The 18,938-nt window shown below is 41.2% G+C and overlaps 3 protein-coding genes across 8 annotated transcripts; 1 reads left to right on the forward strand and 2 right to left on the reverse strand.

Moving 5' to 3' along the window:
• Window positions 1–1,151: 1,151 nt before the first annotated feature.
• Window positions 1,152–3,109, reverse strand: LOC133895338 (uncharacterized). 2 transcript variants are annotated; one of them, XM_062335700.1, is made up of 6 exons: window positions 2,920–3,109; window positions 2,719–2,785; window positions 2,501–2,623; window positions 2,330–2,413; window positions 1,566–1,652; window positions 1,152–1,401 (listed from the first exon to the last, which is right to left on the reverse strand). In XM_062335700.1, exons 1-6 carry the CDS (start codon window positions 2,988–2,990, stop codon window positions 1,387–1,389), a joined length of 447 nt encoding a protein of 148 aa, XP_062191684.1. In that variant the 5' UTR covers window positions 2,991–3,109; the 3' UTR covers window positions 1,152–1,386. The 2 variants fall into 2 exon arrangements, with proteins under 2 accessions (XP_062191684.1, XP_062191601.1); XM_062335617.1 differs by having other exon boundaries at window positions 1,152–1,463; window positions 2,920–3,106.
• A 104-nt stretch (window positions 3,110–3,213) lies between these two features.
• On the forward strand, window positions 3,214–8,217 carry LOC133895103 (probable zinc metalloprotease EGY2, chloroplastic). Of its 4 annotated transcripts, XM_062335316.1 has the most exons (13): window positions 3,214–3,426; window positions 3,513–3,582; window positions 4,347–4,442; window positions 4,626–4,718; window positions 4,808–4,861; window positions 5,079–5,186; window positions 5,448–5,522; window positions 5,613–5,718; window positions 5,867–5,960; window positions 6,463–6,616; window positions 6,968–7,175; window positions 7,355–7,515; window positions 7,633–8,217. In XM_062335316.1, the coding sequence occupies exons 1-13, from the start codon at window positions 3,272–3,274 to the stop codon at window positions 7,891–7,893; spliced, it is 1,635 nt and encodes a 544-aa protein (XP_062191300.1). In that variant the 5' UTR covers window positions 3,214–3,271; the 3' UTR covers window positions 7,894–8,217. The 4 variants fall into 4 exon arrangements, with proteins under 4 accessions (XP_062191300.1, XP_062191341.1, XP_062191395.1 ...); XM_062335357.1 differs by lacking the exon at window positions 4,347–4,442; XM_062335411.1 differs by lacking the exon at window positions 4,347–4,442 and having other exon boundaries at window positions 3,282–3,426; window positions 4,607–4,718.
• Window positions 8,218–8,520: 303 nt separating this feature from the next.
• LOC133894960 (uncharacterized) lies at window positions 8,521–13,433 on the reverse strand. Of its 2 annotated transcripts, none has more exons than XM_062335254.1 (5): window positions 12,830–13,433; window positions 12,598–12,703; window positions 10,720–10,834; window positions 9,094–10,194; window positions 8,521–9,007 (listed from the first exon to the last, which is right to left on the reverse strand). In XM_062335254.1, exons 1-5 carry the CDS (start codon window positions 13,047–13,049, stop codon window positions 8,765–8,767), a joined length of 1,785 nt encoding a protein of 594 aa, XP_062191238.1. In that variant the 5' UTR covers window positions 13,050–13,433; the 3' UTR covers window positions 8,521–8,764. The 2 variants fall into 2 exon arrangements, with proteins under 2 accessions (XP_062191238.1, XP_062191190.1); XM_062335206.1 differs by having other exon boundaries at window positions 12,592–12,703.
• Window positions 13,434–18,938: the final 5,505 nt, after the last annotated feature.

Below are 18,938 nucleotides of genomic sequence, written 5' to 3' on the forward strand. Positions count from 1 at the left end.
CAAGACGGGCATGCAAAACGAAGAACAAAGTAAAGAAATTGGATTAACAACTAATCAACTTACAAAACTTAATATTAATTGCATGGATGAGCTCACAAGATATCTCTGAAAAGCATCATTACAAAAATTTATCACAAGATTACAAACCCTAAATGGGTTTCTCTCTTAGAACTGGAGACCAAGGAGGAGAAGCTCAATACGAGACTCAGAACCATGTTATGAACTTAATGGTACTTCATCTATGAAGGGATCTTAAGTGTTGGTGACCCATCTATGGTCCCACTACAATGCTTTTGCTATTCTACTCTGATGTGTCAGTACTTCAGTAATTTCTGTTTTTTAGTAATGACTTATGCTACTCTGATGTGTCAGTACTTCAGTAATTTCCATTTACCGGAGTAATGACTGTAAACATAACGTTCTACCTTGAAAGTAGAATGCTGGATCGCTACAATAAACTTCTTTTAGGAAATAACATCATAATTCTAGCTACCTATATATGCGCATAATAGTTAGATACATGTTAGAGCTGATTGGGACGCTAAATTTTTTAAACGATTTTGCCAGGAGCACATGTAGATACTATTACCACGTTATCCATGTGCTTAGAAATCTAAACCAATAGTACCACCCCCACAGACTCAATTTCTTTTCGTACAGAAGGTAGTTAGTAGACGCTACGAAAAATATAGACCCGACTCCTCTGACATACCGAAAGAGGAACAGATAAATAGTAATCATGACTTTTCTACGACGTAGCACCTAAACAGTAGCTACAATATTCCTGCTGCAGTCCTGCTGCTACAGTGGTCTGTACACAGTGATTCACTGTGCAATATTGTTCACCCAGGCATATTATACTGTTTGATGCACTGTTCATCCTGACTTACCTTCAGAGCACGACAGAGGAGCCGGATCCGGGAGACACCTTAGGCCTCGCATTTCAATTTGAGCTTCTGCTTCCTCCTCGCGAGCTGGTGAAGAATACTGCCGCTTGGCAGTGCTCTGTTTTTTTTTACGTGGAAAAGCTAAAGCAGAAGTAGTGATAAACACGTAAACCCAAAGCATCAAGACCGCTAGTGACCACATCATCGTGGGAGATGCTAAAACGATTATGCCGCGCATCTTGCACGGATTAAAATCTTGATCCATGATGCCACTGAAAAATATATTCTCATTCAACAGCACAATATGCTTCCAGGTTACTTGCAGGAAATGTGAATAAGTTGGACATTAGAGTTATTCGACTGTTGCTGTGCTATCATACATGTGGTTTAGAGCTACAACATCTCGAAACTACAAAGCTTAACTATGAAAGACAAGGTGCTGAGAGTTCAATCTGCAGCAGTGGCAGAAGTATGATGATTGTTGAGACTTCAGAGGGCATCACGAGCAGCAATCCTGCATACAATTGCGTCGGGAAGTGTAGATATTGATAGTTCTTGGGGAGTTATTTTATAGTGCTGTCAAATTAGAGAGGGAAAACAAATATGATACTCAGTCCGAATGGATAATTATGTAAAGACCACAGTAGTAAATAACTAGCATCAAGTTCAATGATAAACCTTCAGGATCTGTGGCTGGTTTGCTCTTGTTTCCAATGCTGCTAGATCAATCTTAGTGCCACGGATGAGTTTCTTCACTGCTTTCATCTGCCATGTTGCAATTTTCACTTCAATTGTTGTTTGAATTCCTCCATTCAGATGGATAATAACCCACTGGCAAATGGATACGAATAGAACAGACATAGAACTAAGGGTGCATGGAGAAACCTACTGCAACCATCTTCAGTTTATTAATACTATTTTCGAAACATTTGAGCGACAGGAAAGGGGCATGTCAATAGTTGGTACTTAGTACTGAAACTGAAAACCAGATCAGGCACATAGTATGGTCACCAAATCTTAAATCAACAGCAGAGGCTTTCGAGTCAAGGCCCCACATAAAGAGAGTGCTAAGACCAGGTGTTCAGAGCAAGAAAAGTTTCAGCAAGGTTGAAACAGTTTCCAGTTTACACATTAAGCAGGAGCACGCAAGAGCTTAAGTTTCTTAATTGTGCAAGCCAATTAACACACGTTGCAATCCATGTAAATCTGATTCAGAGTAGTTCTGGAGCAACTAAAACTTCACCTTACTAGCCTGTGCAAGAACACAATTTGTTGAACCAAATACAGTCAATGGCAACTCATACAGGGTTACTAAAACAATTTCAATGATCAGTATAATGGTGTTCTAATATCTAAATTATAAGAACAGCACACGGCATATGGATTCAGAGTTTCAGACCATTGAATATAATTCAATTAGATGAACATCCTAAATATTATACCTCCTCGTCGGAAGCATCAAAACGAGCAGCAAGGATGTATGTCGTGTCATCAGATATGCCACATCGCTTCAGGGACTCCGTTATCTGAAACCAGTGATCACAGCCAAACCGTCAGCACACTGCATTAGACCAACCTCATAGTGCAAAAGCAACAACAGCAAGATCAATCACATGCTTCGATCCGGAGTAGTTGTAGACGAGCTCGGAGTGCAGAGTTCTTGTGGTCAGTGACTCCCTCGCCTTCGACAGCAGCGCCTTGTGCGCCGCCGCAAGAACGGGGAACACATCCGGCACCTGCCGTTGGTCACACAGCATATGAGCAACACACCTCACACTTCATGAAATCCATCGCTGGTGTAGCATACATAAAAATGAAAATGGTGACATACCAGCGATGCGTTGAGGAAAGCAACCTCCGGTTCCAGCTTCCCTGACTGCATCAAGTCGAGGAGCTCCCTGAGACATTCAACGCAAGAAATCTTCAGCGGGTTGTCTCACAGTTCATCACCGCACATTTCATCGATGGAAACAAGAACCCGGCTGGGCAAATGGTTACAATGATACGAGGGCATGAAGAAGCAGGCCCGTACCGGCTGTTGGAGACATCCGAGAAGAGGGTGAGGGAGACGCTGCGGCCTCCGGACACCGGGAAGCTCTTCATGCCGCTCGCCTACGTTGAGAGCGAGATTTCTTCTTGGTCCGGCGGGCGACGGCGACGGCGGCGGCGCACCGCAGAACCCTATTCCTCTCGTCGTGTTAAGGGGCTAACCGCCAATTGTCAAAAATGCCCTCATGGTCGGAGGTAACTACGTAAGTGGCCCTTGCTTTGAGATTCGCGCGGCGTGGAAATCCTCGCCGCAGAAAAAGTAGTTCTATTTCCCTCTGAAGAGGAGATAAGCCGCGCGCGCTCCTCCACTCCACCACCGACTGTCCGCCACCGCCATGAGTTCCTCGCCGCCGTCGCAGGCCGCCGCGGCCTACGGATGCTGCCACCGATTCCTGCTCGCGTCGACCTCCGTGCCTTTGAGGAGCGGGAGCGCAGGGCGCGCCCGCAGCATCACGCTCACGCTTCGCTCCCTCCCGCTCGTTGGGCACAGGTCCGCTGCTTTTCTTGGTTCTGGCTGAAGCGGGAGACCTTGAACTGAAGTAGTCTAATTGGATTGCTTCCACTCCATTTATGAAGGCCTAGCAGTCGAAGGGTCGCGTGCCAAGCGATGACTGAGACTGAGCCGGAAGGCAATGGCGACGACGAGGTGCAGGGTTCCCCTCTTTCGAATTTCAGTTAACGGCTGCTTGAATTCGGAAGCTAGTCAGCTACATATGCACATCATCGAGCCATGAATCGCATTTTGAAATGGAAATTATAAAACTTTGCCATAAGTTCTTTTCCTATGGTGTGTTATGCAGCATCCCCTGGGTTATATTGCGACTCTAGAAATCTCAAGGTTTCTGCAATACACATGGCCTAATTTAGTGGTGAAACATAGAGGCAAGCCCTGAACTGTTTTTTTAAGAATCCTACGTATGATTATTCAAGTTAATTAAATTTGTGATATGTTGAATATTCTCGTGCAGTCATGCCCAATATTAATCATCATTTGCTCGTTGGAAACGAGGGTGTTGTCATGCATCTGGACAAAAAGAAGTTTTTTCGGCATTGTTCTGAACTGCCCGAATATTCTCTACATTTTTGCATAAAAAATGCACGGATCATGTTATCATGTATACATGATTATATTGAACAAATCGATGGAGAGTATGAAATGTAGAGTTAACCACTTAAGTGACTCATTATCTGAAAAAACTACTTACTGACTAAACAAAAGATAGAGGTGCTTCTATGCTCTCCCCAGAAATGATATGCACAAATTGTGAACCACTTTGTGGCTCAGATTTGCATGCACCCACTATTCCACTAATGAATTTGTGCTATTTAGTTTTTCAAAGAGCATAGAAGCACCCCTCGTAATATCAAGAATAAGGTACGAAGTTAAAATTTTGTGGGTCTTTCTTCCAGGAGAAAGAAGAGTTTGGAACTGATGTTTCATCACCTTCAGTTGATAGTGCTCCAGAAGCAAATGAACCTGGAGAAAGTGACTCCAATATAGACAATGTAAACTCCTTACTTGCAGTTGGTCAAATTAAGTATGTAATATGCAAAAGTAGGTTGCCTTCTGTGTTGGGCGTTGGTTGCCATGTACTTAAAGTAGCACAGTAACTTCCCTTATGCCTGTTAGTCCTCGCTACATGAACATGTGACTGAACTATAATATTTAGCTTTCCCATGACTCACCAGAAGAAAGATGAAACCACGAATGCAGAACTGCTGAGCTTCAGTGACACAGTTCAGAACATCGATGGAGATACCACTGCTACCAATGAAACACAGGTATGCTTTTAATTGGTGCCCAGAAACTTAGTATCTTATGAGACATGGAGAATACAATAATGACATATATAATAATCTGTTAAATATAGGAGAATGTGGAAGTTGTTGAAGTCGCTAGCGGCTCTCCTTTGCCTGGAATGAGGGTAATCATTGATTTTTTTCCCTGTGTATATGTTCAGAAGTTGATTAGGAGTTGAAACTCAAAGCGGGATCCTGCTTTTTCAACATTAGCTCAATGGTATAGTCGTCGGTAAACAGAAAAAATATGTATTACTCTTTTTGACCATTTCATATTTCTGAACTCTGCGATTGTGGTTAGGTGCTGATGTAGTTTACTTTTTTAATCTGAATGATCTGCAGCAACAGCTTGATGATTCGGTTAGGATCCCCAAGGCTACAATTGACATTCTAAAGGATCAAGTTTTTGGGTTTGACACATTTTTCGTGACAAGTCAGGAGCCTTATGAGGTGAATATCTGATATGTCATGGTTTACCATCTTGTGTATAAATAAGAATTTTATTTATAGCGCCCTAGTAATTTTTTTATAGAGCTATATTCATACTCAACTAATACATGCCAATACCAGCAGGCATGCTCTTGGGCTAACTAAGCCAAGTGCTCTTGCAGAATATGACTAAGCTTTTAAACTACTCATGTATATGGTTTATATCTCATGCATAATGGCTTTGAATGACTAAATGTTATTTACCACCTTTACTTGTCTAAGGGTGGAGTATTATTTAAGGGGAATTTGCGTGGTAAGCCCGCCAAAAGTTATGAGAAGATCACAAATAGGCTACAGGTAATAAGATACTTGCAACGCTAGCCCTTCAGAAGTCTAAGCTTGTAGAAATATGTGTCTCATCTGTGTTCAACTTCTGGTTAACAACAGAACAAATTTGGTGATCAATATAAGCTTTTTCTTCTCGTCAACCCGGAGGATGAAAAGCCAGTTGCGGTAGTTATACCTCGGCAGACATTACAAACTGAAACTACAGGTAACAAAAATTCTTCCTACCTTCAGTGGAGTTGGTAGTACCCAGAATGGTCCAATATTTTGCTTAATTGTTGGGTCCAAAAGCTGAATTAGTATATTCATTCAGTGTTAAGATTGCTGAGCTGGTTCATGGTAAATTAAATGTTCAGCTGTCCCAGAATGGTTTGCTGCTGCTGCATTTGGATCAGTCACCATCTTCACTCTGCTCCTTCGGAATGTACCTGTTCTACAGAACAACTTGCTGTATGAGGTTTCTCTTTCCTTTATTCACCACTTTCCTTCATTCTATGTTGTTTTAGATAGTTCAATTCTCTTTACTAAAGAAATGAAGTTGATTATTTTTCGTATTTCTCTATGTTGATGTCATCTTTGAATTGCTACATATGCAAATGCCTTTCTGTTATAACCTTTTTCTCAAATTGCACTTTGAAGTCTTATGTGGGACCAAATGGCGTGTGCCTCCAGACACTTGATACGAGCTTGGTAATAAATAAGATGCTAAAACTTGTGTTCCATGTTATGCTCAAGACTTCATAATACCTGTGACATTTATGTTTCCAATTTGTTAGTTTTGTATACGGATTCAGTGAATAATTGTATGCTTTTACTGCAGTATATTTAGCCACAAATCACTATGAGTTTCCTCTTTTTGAAGGAAAACTGGAAAACTATATTTCCTCAAGTACGTTGTCATATAATAAGCCAAACATTTGTCTACGACATCTTATAAGTCTTTCTCTCACAGATCAACATTTGACAACCTTGAGCTGTTGAAAGATGGACTATCTGGTGCCCTAGTAACTGGGCTTATAATAGGGGTCCATGAAATTGGACATATCCTTGCTGCCAGGGATAGTGGAATCAAGCTTGGAGTACCATATTTTATCCCTAGCTGGCAGGTAAAGATAGATTGCTCGTCTACAACTTCACCTATGGAATAGATCATCTAAATATCACAAATTCTTTCTAGCTTTAAAAATGTTTTATGAAACTGCTAGAAAGAAATTACAAGAGCTTTGTTGAAACTTTTATTTAGCCGTGTTGCAGAGTTATTAAATATGTTTAATCTGGAGTGTGGTTTTCTGCATAGATAAGCAACTGACATGAAAGGTCATTTGGAATGTGGGATATTACAACGTAGACCTGAGCTTTGGCCATGACCATGACATCCATTTTTTCTTACTTAATGGCTTATCTAGCTCGGTACTTTCTCTTGCCGTAACGATCTTGCATTGTTCTATTTGTTGTAGATAGGATCTTTCGGTGCCATTACCAGAATTGTCAATATTGTCCGCAATCGTGAGGACATACTGAAGCTAGCAGCTGCTGGACCACTGGCGGGTTTCTCCCTTGGATTTGTTCTTTTGCTGCTAGGCTTCATCATACCTCCAAGTGATGGCCTCGGTCTCGTGATAGATCCAACTATCTTTCGTGAATCATTTCTTGTTGGTGGTCTCGGTAGGCATTTGATCATAATTCTTAAGCTCATAACTACATAAGGAATCCAATTTCTGGATGTTCATTAGTACTTGCCTGCAGTTAAGTAATTTTGTAAGAATGTATTGAATTGTGCACATAAACAGTTTTTTTCTTACTTTGAAAATTTTGTTTGAGAGATCAATCTTTCCTTGGTACAGCAAAGCTTCTTCTTGGGGATGCTCTGAAAGAAGGAACACAGCTATCCATAAACCCACTTGTTTTATGGGCCTGGGCTGGTCTCCTGATCAATGCCATCAATAGCATCCCTGCCGGAGAGCTTGATGGTGGCCGCATAGCATTTGCCATGTGGGGAAGAAAGGTAAATATGTTGATATGATAAGTGCATGATAATTTTTTACTCAATTTTGCTGGGAAGAGCATACATTTTAGCTCATCATTGGCACTTCTGATGAATCAAAACTTGGAATTATGCCAGATATCTGCTCGCCTCAGTGGCGCCGCCATTGGATTGCTTGGGATCTCAGCGCTCTTCAACGATGTCGCGTTCTACTGGGTGGTGCTGATATTCTTCTTGCAGAGGGGCCCAATAGCTCCTCTCTCTGAAGAAATTACAGAACCTGAGAACAACTACATCAGCATCGGCATTGCCGTTTTGCTCTTCGGCCTTCTGGTCTGCCTACCCTACCCATTCCCCTTTGACCCGTCACAATTAACCGATCTAGATTTTAACTTGTGAAAAAGGGAGGGGGAAAAAACAGTCACAATTCACCGGCTTCTCTTCCTCCAGTTGTATCTCCGAGATGTAACCTGTCGGCTCTCCATTCTGTTGTCATCTTTGCCCCCCTTGATCATAACTGTTTGGAGCCCTATGATGCTCCATTGCTCCTTGTAGTAGCAAAATAAAAGCAGGAGCTTTTGTTGTGGTAGCTTGTTTGTTGTATTTTAGTAGGTTGGTTGATCAGAGTAGAATAGTATAAGAGTACATTGTTTTGGCTGTAACTGTTATCTGTTTAGTTGTGGTTTATCGATATGATTGCAAGGAGCAATCGATTCCTGGACAGAGTATCATTTTATTAGATTCTTCAAATGCGCCAGATTCAGCAGCATGTAGGCTATGGGCAGACTTTTTTTTGGCTACGAGCATGCATTATGTCATGGAGTCATGGCCCTTCATGAACTACACTAATACATTTTATCATAGAGCTGTAAATATACAGAGCGAATTTACCAAATATACATTGCTAACACAAATGTCGTGAAATACAATATAGTTCAGCCAGTGGAACATGTTCACTACCAGGGTGAAGCACAAATTGCATATCCAAGATGGTCTCAGCAGACTTAGCGCATACTACTCAGGAAATGAACGCATAAAGGACACTTTTCAATAGCATATAAGGTCCAGAGTTGAATTGCGCATGGAGCATATCATGACATGACATGAATGAACTGGATAAATATTGGACATTCAAAGAACCTACATATAACAGAGAAAGTAATAAGGCTCGTCAGATAATCTCGAAGATCTTCTACCCTGCCTCTCTGAACATTCTGTAGTCGAATAATTTCATCAGAATCGTGCCTTTATACTATTGCAAATAAGTGAATCACCGTCCATAGGGTCCTGCTCTATCGCTGCACAACTCATCATCGATATCAATACTGTCCAGGCACATCAGGTTGTTGTTGACGCTCGGCTCAGAGCTGGCATTGCTGCTTGTTGCGAGAGGTGAGTCTGAAACACTTATTCGTCTGCTCCTTGTGGATCCAGATCGTGCGCTATGAACAGATGATGCTGGAATGCTTGTCATAAGAGGCCGTAAATTGTTTGGAATACTGCGCCTTATGTCCTGTATACAACATATTACACCTCAAGTTCAATTAACTGAATGGAGAAATTGTTGTTATTAACTAACTGAGGGAAAGCAAAACATACCATATGCCGAAGTGCCATGTCCAGTGACTTTTTTGACAATGTCCTACCAAAGCCAGAGCTATCTGGAGAATTTGTAGATTTACCAGATAGGCTGTTGAGGCTGGACCTTTGATCATCATGTTTTGGAGGAACTAGCCTTCTCATGTTCACCACCCTTTCAACCATCTTATTACCCATTTGAACTGGGTTCACACTGTCACCTCCGTTGAGATGTGATCTTCTCACTGCCGGCATGGAACTCCCTGAAGGCACACTGCCATTTAAAGTCCTTCCTCTAGAGGGAGAGCAAGACTGCCGTCTTGGCCGAGCAGCTGGCCCACTCTCAACAGAGGAAGACCTAGAACTAGGTGCCCCAGGTCTACCCCGAGTGGCAGAGGTTGGTCTTTCTGGTAGCGATGTCCTTAGATTTGGAGGAGCGTCAAGAGAGAAGCCAGGCATTTCAGATGGTTTCCATGGTCTTGATTTGACAGTAGGTGAGCTGCCTCTTGTAGGTGTTGGCGCTGCTGTTTTTGCTGGTGAAGAACCTTTGGACATTGTAGATCCCTGTTTGGAGATTGAGGATGATCTAACTGGTGCAGCCAAGTTACCATGCTGGGTGGAAGGGGCAGAAGGTTGCCTTGTTAGGGTTGATGCCCTCGATGTAGGCTTGTTTTGCGCCGGTATGGATGGCCTGGATGATGGTGTGGTTGATCTTGTAACAGGTATCGATGACCTTGAAGTAGGTGTTGATGACCTACTAGCAGGTGCGGATGCTCTGCCTGAAGGAGCTGATGTCCTGCTAGCAGGGCCGGCTGCCCTGGATGGGGTGGTTGACCTGGCTGAAGGAAGTGTTGACCTGTAAGTGGGTGTTGATGATCTCGGGGCAGAAGCTCCAGTTTTTGCAGGTACAGTTGCCCGGGAAGTGGGAGTTGAAGGTCTTGAACCTTTGGAAGTAGCTGTCAATGCAGGGCGTCCAGTTGGCGTTGAAGGCCTTGATGAATTAGAAGTAAGCCCTCCAGACGATGATGGTCGACGAGTTGTAGAAGCTGAGTTCAAGCTGTTGGATGATGCTGTTCTTAATGGGAGGTTGGTTCTTGACAGAGGATCTGGATGACTGGCCAACTGAAATACTATATATGAGAAGGTACGACTGGAAGTTACTGAATACGACAATGATGTAGTTATGACTGTACCATATTTATGGAAAGTAATGTAACACAAAATGTAGATTATTAAAAGGATTTGTAATAAAGAAAATAAATTATCAATGTAGCAGGATTTATCCCTGAACTTTCCAGGATAAAAGACAAGTAAAAGGCTTTTCAGCCAACAGAGGCCAGCCTAAAAGCACACTTCATGTCAAATACACAACATGCATAATAAATTGCGATCTCTGAGGTAAATCTGTTGGTAAACCAGCAGACAATGTATCATCTTTGGAGAGCTTGCCCGTCCTACGAAATCTGATATAACTTAAAAAGATCATGTGATGTTACTTTAGAGTTTTCTATAGATTTAGTCAGATCATATTGTTTTATATCCATCAAGAGGGGGGATTTTAGCTGAATTACGTGCATTGCTGAGAAGTATTTCTTGCAATAGAAATCTTGTAAGAACCAAAGTACAACTTATGCTCAAATGACTCACCCTTGATTTTAAGGCAGTTGGACGAGTCTTTGGGGTTCCAACTTGGCTCACTGGAGACTTTTTCGACTGAGCTTCTAAAGATGGGAAAAGTGGAGTTCCTGGTGGTGTCAGAAGCCTGAAAGTTGACAAGTTCATTGTGGAAAGGTTATATAATTATTCAGCCCAGAAAGTGGCCTCCAAATAAAATGTAGAATGCAGCAGAATGAACATAAAAGCTGGATATAGAGAAAGCAGACATCTGAGGTTATCAAATGCTGGATGAACATAGCATAAGAGCGATACAAATATATAGTAATGAGATGATTTCCACCAGCTGGGCCTGTTGGGCACAGCTCCAGCTCCGAGATCCATGCTGGATCTAGAGTTTGTATGATAAAATAAAAATGGTTTAAACTTTTATTTTTAGTCTAAAATAAAAATCAGATGGCTCAACTAAATACCCTCAATCCACCCACAGCTCCAGATCCAAGATTTCTTTGAGCTATGTTTGACCAGCTCCAAGAAATCTTAGATCTGGAGCTGTGCCAAACGGGGCCTAATAAAGTGTTCTAGAACAGCACACATGCAGCAATAGAATTATTTCTCTCGTACTTATTAGTCTCGATATTTCACACTTTGGATGGAATTTGCAGGCACTGTGCATCTGAATTATAATCACTCTAACTCGCATCACTACCTGCTCAGATTAACTCCATCCTAACAAAATCACATAGATAACCCAGAATTTCAACAAACCATACAAGGACTGAAAAATATCCTGTGAATTTGTTACATAGTCCAACTGCCACCTACCAACCACGCAGAAACCAAGCAATCCAATACCCAAACTCTTAACTAAAAGAAATCATCTTCAAGTGTTAACATGGTCACCTAGATATCAAAATAACCCAAAAACATATACCCTATCAACTAATCCCACACTATGTCTCATTAACCCCAGAGCATCTACATTTCTCACACCTGCTGATGCACTGAACCCATACTAAAGACAGATATTTAGCAAACAAGCCAAATTGCACCAACAAATACACTTCAACTAGTCCCAAGATAGGTAGCCTGTAGAGCATAGGATTAAGGTATCCAATGCGCATCCAATACAGAACTATTGCATCTCAGAAAAATTGCCAGATTCACAAAAAGCGCACCAAGCTGGAGACAAGTTAATTACATAACCAACCATAAGGCAAAGAGAAGAAACTGAGACCAATCAAAACTCAACTAATTGACAACTCTACAAGCAGATAGCACAACTTTATGAGCACGCATTAACTAGGCAGGTAATCAAAGAAAGAAGTAGCGGCCACATAGACCCAACTGTTGCCTCCAACAACCACCACAACCCAAGCTTTCAAGCAACAATAGCCAAACTCTAACTAACATCCCTAAATATTTCACATAAGCCAGACTTTATGGTATGGCATTAACAATTTAACAGACAAAAACATGAAAAGAAGAAACCGTACTAAAGCAAAGGCAAAATTCACCCCTAAAAAGCACGCAAAATTACAGAAAAATAAGAAGTCGGTACTTCAATAATTAGCATGCAGATTGAAGAATGAAGCATCAGCTGAGATCACCTAGAAGGCTAGAACCCCCAAACAATCAATCTGCAATTTCTAAAATCCCAAAGGTCAAAAAAAATATTACTCCCAGCTACAACACAACAGAACAGCTTTGCATTTAGCAAGAAAGGTGACAAATCAAGCTTTAACGAACCTGCACCAAATATTCCACAGCTTAAACTTCATAATACTAAAGTGATAATGGTGCGATTCGAATTAGCTAGAACCATTCTAGCACCAATGTTTATGTTACCCGCAACTGAAACACAACAATTTACTAGATAATACGAGTAGCTTGAGCAGTAACAACCCCCACCAGTCGTAATCGTTCTTGTCGCCGCCGTCCGCATGGAGGAAGTCATCAGCTCCGCCGGGCGCCCTCCTGAACCCGCCGGTCACCTTGTGCGCCGCCGCCTTGGGCTCTACGACCACACGGAACCAAAACCCAAACCAGAATAAACTAGGGTTTCGCGCAAACGAGACAAGAGAAAAATGCAAAAGAACGGCCGGGGGAGTTCACAAGCTAGCTCGGGGGTAGTGTCCCTTACCGGCGGGTGGGGGCGGGTCGAGGAGCAGGAGCCCGTCCCCCGCCGCGCCGTTGCCGTGGCCGGAGAGCAGGAGCTGCTCTGCCGCGGCGCCGCGCTCCTTCTCGCGGCGGCGCATCTCGAGGAAGAGCGCGAGCTCCTCGTCCTTCTCCTTGATGACCGCTCCCAGCGTCCGGCCCCTGGCCTCGCCATCCGCCATACCCACCCGACGCTGCATTGACATCACCGTACCGGTGCGGCCGCCAGCGGCATTGCGGTGGGGAGGGGAGCGCTAGGGTTTCGGCGGGCGAGATCTAGCGCGCAGAGCGGGGCGAGGAGGGAGCGACCAATGAGTGAGGAGCAGCAGTGGGAGTGAAGCTAACGGAAGCTAGGGGAGGTGGTGGTGGTGGATGGGGATGGCGCTCGTCTCTGTCTCGTGGTGGTCTAGTGTCTCTAGTGTGGTGTGAGCTATGGTGCCTTCTTGGCTTTGCTTTCAGCTGGGGATTGGGGATGGGGATTGGAGAGGACGGAGCTGCGTGATTCTGTGAAGGAGAAGGCAGATTGCACTGCCTGCAGTTTGAAATTGAATTGGGTAGCTTGAGGTGCGGGGAATTTTGAGGGAGAGCGGAAGCGGACGTGTTTGGTAGAACTCTCAATCTAGGTTCTCTCTTAAAAGAATGATTTTATAAAAAAAATAATTATGTAATTAAAAATGATTTTTAGTTAAATTCTATAGAAAAAATAATTTTATATAAGAACTAAATTAAAGGAAGTTATTTTTTAAACTCTCAGTATCTAATTTATTTTAAAAAATCACTTTTACATATTTTATTTAAAAATTAAAAACTGAAAATTACTATTTAACGAAACTCTTCTGATTCTATCCGAAAAGCTGATCTAGAAATTATGCTGCACAAGTTTTTATATGGATGAGTAAGATTTGATAAACCCTTTAACCTTATATGCATGAATAAGATTTGACTATGAAATTACTGTTCCCTAGGATCTGAATCCATTTAGGAGCTCTGGTGCCTGTCACAGTACCACCGTATTTCTAGTTAATAAATGGTGCCACATGTAAGTGTAAATGCTAGGGGCACAGGTGTAGTAAACACAGCAGCGCTTTTATTCTGCAGTTTCTTACTGGATACTGCAGTACTATGACTAACTATCTCATCAAAGCCCTAACTAACCAAGGCATAAATAAACATTTGGTTTCTTTGCACTAACTGCCACTCTAATAAGTTACGTTGCTTAACAAAGCTATTTTTTAGTCGCTAACAAATGTTGGACCTTGCTCGGCAAGGAGAGAGAATTGTTTGCCTAAAATTCAAACGGTCGTCTCAACACCACTATAGATGGAGGATTGAAGGAGGCTAGAGTCAAGATTCTTTCTATGAAAGAGGTCTAAGTTGATAAATGCTAAATAAGACTTGATTTTTAGAAAATAACATCGGGTTAGTCCTACAACTAGGTAAATTTGTATGTGAATTATATATATATATATATATATATATCTTTTAATTTAGAACTGTGACGTGCAATATTATGTATTATCTTTAGTTTAGGGTTTTCTTTCACATGTTGTTATTTGCGTACGTATTCGTTAAGTTGGTAGGTAATTTAATTTTTTAATTATTCGGCGGTAGCACAATGGTATTGCTCCGTTTACCAACACGTAAAAGTTGCTTAGAATGAGATAGCAGGAAGCGGATGTGGGACCCAATAAGCAGTGGGAAGCAATAACATCGTCGGGCGTCAGCGCGTGACCCTAGCAGTATCGCAATTCTTTTCTCCTTTGGACTGACGAGCAGAAAATGTTTAAATAATCCGAAGGCCTACAGCTACCATCCATCCAACATTCACTGACCGTGGGCCCAGTATGCATGACCCAACTACCAACCATGTGAGCGCACGTGGCACTCAGTTCGTGTTTTAAGGGTGGCGCGGTTGTTCGTACGAGTTTTGGTAGTATGGAAGTATATACCGACCGAGGAATGTAGGCTGGTTGGAGTTATATTTTTAAAAATAATGTTTAATTGATTATGTTTGGTTAAGTAGGTTAGGCTGAATTTCTGTTTGATTGGGTAAATAGAAATTGTGTTTGTTTACTCGTAAAAATTAAGACTTTAATTGGTTCTCGTATGTAGATAATTTTATAATACTAATAAGTGAATCTGTCTGTATAAGCGAATATATAAATCTATATCTATCAAGTAAAACCGTATAAAACCGTAGATGTACATTTGTATATCCTTATCAAACTAAAATAATATATATAAATAAACAAATATATTTTTAAAAAAATTATATATTTCTCGTGTAATCAACTAATCACGTCCTAAGCTGCCGGGGGACCGGACAACGCCGGGCAGGCCCACCCGTGACTTACCGCCATGCGCCGGACTCCAACTTATTGTACTGGAAAGCTCGGCTACCCGGCTCGGACGTATGTACCAGGCAAGGCAGTGCGTGTGTACCAGGCCAGGGAGTGGTCCACCGTCAGTAGGAAGGGCACCGCGGGTGTCGTGCAGCTGACGATGGCGATTTTGGCACCATCAGCGTACGCATTGTCCATTTGTCGTCGTCTTGGTAGTGAACTATTCTGACACTGCTACTTTCAAATTTCAGAGTCTTTTTCCGAAGTTCCCAGTTGTCCTTATAAAGGGTTTATTTACTTTCTTGTAAACAGACAGAGACAAATTTCCATCAAACTTTGAAATATGTTGATATAAATTACTTAATGAAAAATATCCCAGAAAATCGGATTTTTTTTATTAAAAAATGTTTTAGCTGATCTTAGTATTGATGTTTTTTTATGGATTTTTTTAAGAAATCCTAATTCGATTTAAAATCTTTTTCTAAATGCGAAATGGTTTTATGCTGAGATGAACCACACGGTGTGAGGAATGAAAAAAAAAGTTAGTGAAATTAAAGAAAAATAGCAAAGTGTCCGTCCGTTACAACGAAAATATAAATATTAGACGCAGTTAACATCAAGTATAAACTCAAGGTATGAAGATGTTGATGTGTCATAGGAGCGTTATTAAACAAATGCGTCGAAAGTAATATCGTAGTTTGATTTCAGATGGGATCCAAAAAGAACGAGATGGTTATCCGCTAATTTTTTTCTAATTTTTTTATTTCTTTTCATTAGTAAAATGAGAAGGAAGAGGCTAGAGAATGATAGTGAAAAATAAAAGTGAATACATTATTCAAATTTTAAGGATTTTGATTAGGCAGAGGAAGCAAAGAAAAAATAATGTAGGAAATAACTCGTATTTTATATAGTAGACACTTAGTTAGGCCGGCATATTGAAAAAGGCTTGGTCGGTCCAAAGCAGGAAGTGATACAAGGCCCTTGTAAAAAGTCTAAAACCATATGCCCATAAAAGTGAATATATTATTCAATTTTTAAGGATTTTGATTAGACAGAGGAAGCAAAGAAAAAATAATATAGAAAATAACTTATATTTTATATAGTAGACACTAGTTAGACCGGCATATTGAAAAAGGCTTGGTCGGTCCAAAGCAGGAAGAGATACAAGGCCCTTGTAAAAAGTCTAAAACCATATGCCCATAAAAGCAACTGTTGTATGCCAGGCCGAAGCACAAAAAAGGCCACAACATCACGAGAGACGGCCCATAAAAGCAATCAGCTGACCCATTCAATTAGGGATGAAAACGGACGGGAACGGTCGGAAAAACTCTCTAACCGTTTTCACTTTCATATTTTCTTTGCCGGACGGAAAAGAAAACGGGATAGACGGAAACGGAAAAAAACAAAAACAGTCGGACATAATCGGAGGATCGAAAACGAACCAATCCGATCGGGAAAATGCCGGTATCGGTTGGGATTCAAAAACACAAAATGGAAACACCGACCTACAGAACCATCAAAACATGTCAACATGTATAAGTTTAACATTATCTTCAGATAACACTGAATTAATAAATTTAATGAATCAATCCAATCAGCAAGTCGCATTAAAGTAAAAAATATATCATATAATTTTTCGATTCACATGACATATCATTTTTTATCAATATTTGACTCAAACAATACAAGATACACAGATACAACAATATAAACCTTAGGACCGAGCAGTAGCTCGGTTGGTTCGCTCCCAGTGGCAGACTGACAGGGACGGCCAGTCGTGGGTTCGATCCCTAGGATCGACGGATCGAACCCACGAGCCTCATCGGGGGGTTTTCCTTAGTAGTTAGGGGTAAGCACACACGTGCCCGTTTAGCAAGAATATATCTGTAACGTGTATACTTAGGGCATGCACGTGTGTACGTGCGTTAGGCGTGAGTATGATATAAGTGAGTTATGTACGTCATGTTTTGTACCTCTCTAAAAAAGAACCACATAAACCTTAACTCGATACTCGAGTATATAATAAACATAAGTGATAAGTCTCAACCAAAGATATAAGTGAGCGTAAGGGTGAAAACGGACGGAAACGGTCGGAAAAACCCTCTACCGTTTTCACTTTCACATTTTTTCAGTCGGACGAAAACGAAAATAGGATAAATGGAAACGGGAAAAAACGAAAATGGACTGAAAAAAAGGGATACGACATAGGAACGGAACGGGATTTTTCCGTTCCGTTTTCATCCTTACATTCAATACGACTCACGAGTAGTACTGCTCTTTTTTTTTAGAGAGAGAGTAGAACTGTAGAAGAGTAGCACCTGCTCTTGGGCAGAAGAGTAGGTGCGCAGCGACTGGTCGTGGCAATAAGTTGCACCGGTCATATCAGTATATCACCGGAGTGCGTCTTTGATTTCAACGCCGCATTAGTATGATGTGGCTATCATCCCACGAAATTTGAACTCAAAATGCAACTTGTACATGACGAAATAAAAAAGATAATTTTCGTTAGGGGGTTAACTTACCAAATTTAAATAGTTTGGGGCTAAAATGAGACAAAAATGGTTTGGGGTCATCAAGACCTGAGCATAAAAAACTCAACTGGAAAAAGCCCAAACTTTTTTTTAAGGGCGCTCCCTCACGGCGCGATCTTCACTGAAAACTTAGAGGTGCGGAACGGAGGCTCGACCCCGTCGGCTCGGCTTCATCCAGAGTCTCCATGCTCGTCCGTCCACCGGATAAGCCCGATGGCTGATTTGGGCAGCAAATTGTGGGCCTGGAAAAATGGGCCCAACTCAAGCCCAGCCCGAAACATTAAATTGAATTATTTTCCAACGTAAAAAATCACAGGCAGCCCAGGCTGACCACGACCTGATTTAGCTGCCTAGTGGGATTTAGTGTTGGGTTAGACAGCCGAAACCGGATTTTTCTTCAGCCCGGCCCATGCTGAGGTCCAGGGTTATCTAGACAATTGCAATAGTTCCATGGAGTAAAATAATTTTTTTCTAGATATAACTAGCATTATGGCTTGAAAGATCCTTGGGGTCCTATTTTCATGTTGTTAGTTTTACCAAATCCACGAATGCATAGGAAGCCAAACGTTGTCGTTACCGGTTAAAAAGACCATTCGGTGAAATCAAAATGCCAAAAAATATTGGCGTAACGAACAAGAGGCATCAAATCAAATAATCAAGTCAAAGTAGCTAAACATTTCAAACTTTGGCTCTCGAGGCACTAAACCAAACACGTTCCATGTTACAAAAATAATTTTAGATCTTTTCGTGAATATTTTCAAGCATTTTTATATCTCGAGAGTTAAATCAGTATTTGATGCTCCCAGCCTATGAAAATAATCACAAGAATTCTTAAATTTTTGCAACACGGGGTATAATGTCATCTATCATCCCAAAATTGTACTTAAAACACTACTTTTATGAAAAAGCAAAAAAGACAAATTTCACTAGGGACTGAATTGAGCCGGTTTAAATAGTTCATGAGGTAAAATGAGTCAAAAATAAAATAGTTTAGGGGTTACTAGTACAATTGAAATAGTCTAGGAGATAAAATTGACTTTTTTCTATATCTTTTCAAGAACATCATTTATATGTATATTAAGTAATAGAGTATTCCTGATTTCAACCCTATTTAAATGCAGAGATATCTTTATTTCTTATGGAAATTCAGACTGCTTCCTATTAAATTCATGCAAAGCAAGAAATCATCCAAAGGTGAGTTGGCTAGATGCACGTGTAGTAA

The sequence above is a fragment of the Phragmites australis genome, chromosome 1 (genome assembly GCF_958298935.1).
Source record: "Phragmites australis chromosome 1, lpPhrAust1.1, whole genome shotgun sequence".
In the NCBI taxonomy this organism is placed as follows: Eukaryota; Viridiplantae; Streptophyta; class Magnoliopsida; order Poales; family Poaceae; genus Phragmites; species Phragmites australis.

Excerpts from the sequence above, each read along its gene's own strand:
- LOC133895338 (XM_062335617.1), bottom strand. The coding sequence starts at position 2,990 with ATGAAGAGCTTCCCGGTGTCCGGAGGCCGCAGCGTCTCCCTCACCCTC. Across the intron at positions 2,624-2,718 it reads CTTTCCTCAACGCATCGCTG|GTGCCGGATGTGTTCCCCGT; the intron begins GTATGTCACCAT and ends GACCAACGGCAG. Across the intron at positions 2,414-2,500 it reads ACTACTCCGGATCGAAGCAT|ATAACGGAGTCCCTGAAGCG; the intron begins GTGATTGATCTT and ends CACTGGTTTCAG.
- LOC133895103 (XM_062335316.1), top strand. The coding sequence starts at position 3,272 with ATGAGTTCCTCGCCGCCGTCGCAGGCCGCCGCGGCCTACGGATGCTGC. Across the intron at positions 4,862-5,078 it reads CTCCTTTGCCTGGAATGAGG|CAACAGCTTGATGATTCGGT; the intron begins GTAATCATTGAT and ends AATGATCTGCAG. Across the intron at positions 5,523-5,612 it reads AGATCACAAATAGGCTACAG|AACAAATTTGGTGATCAATA; the intron begins GTAATAAGATAC and ends GGTTAACAACAG.
- LOC133894960 (XM_062335206.1), bottom strand. The coding sequence starts at position 13,049 with ATGTCAATGCAGCGTCGGGTGGGTATGGCGGATGGCGAGGCCAGGGGC. Across the intron at positions 12,704-12,829 it reads CGACCCGCCCCCACCCGCCG|AGCCCAAGGCGGCGGCGCAC; the intron begins GTAAGGGACACT and ends GTGTGGTCGTAG. Across the intron at positions 9,008-9,093 it reads ACATGGCACTTCGGCATATG|GACATAAGGCGCAGTATTCC; the intron begins GTATGTTTTGCT and ends TGTTGTATACAG.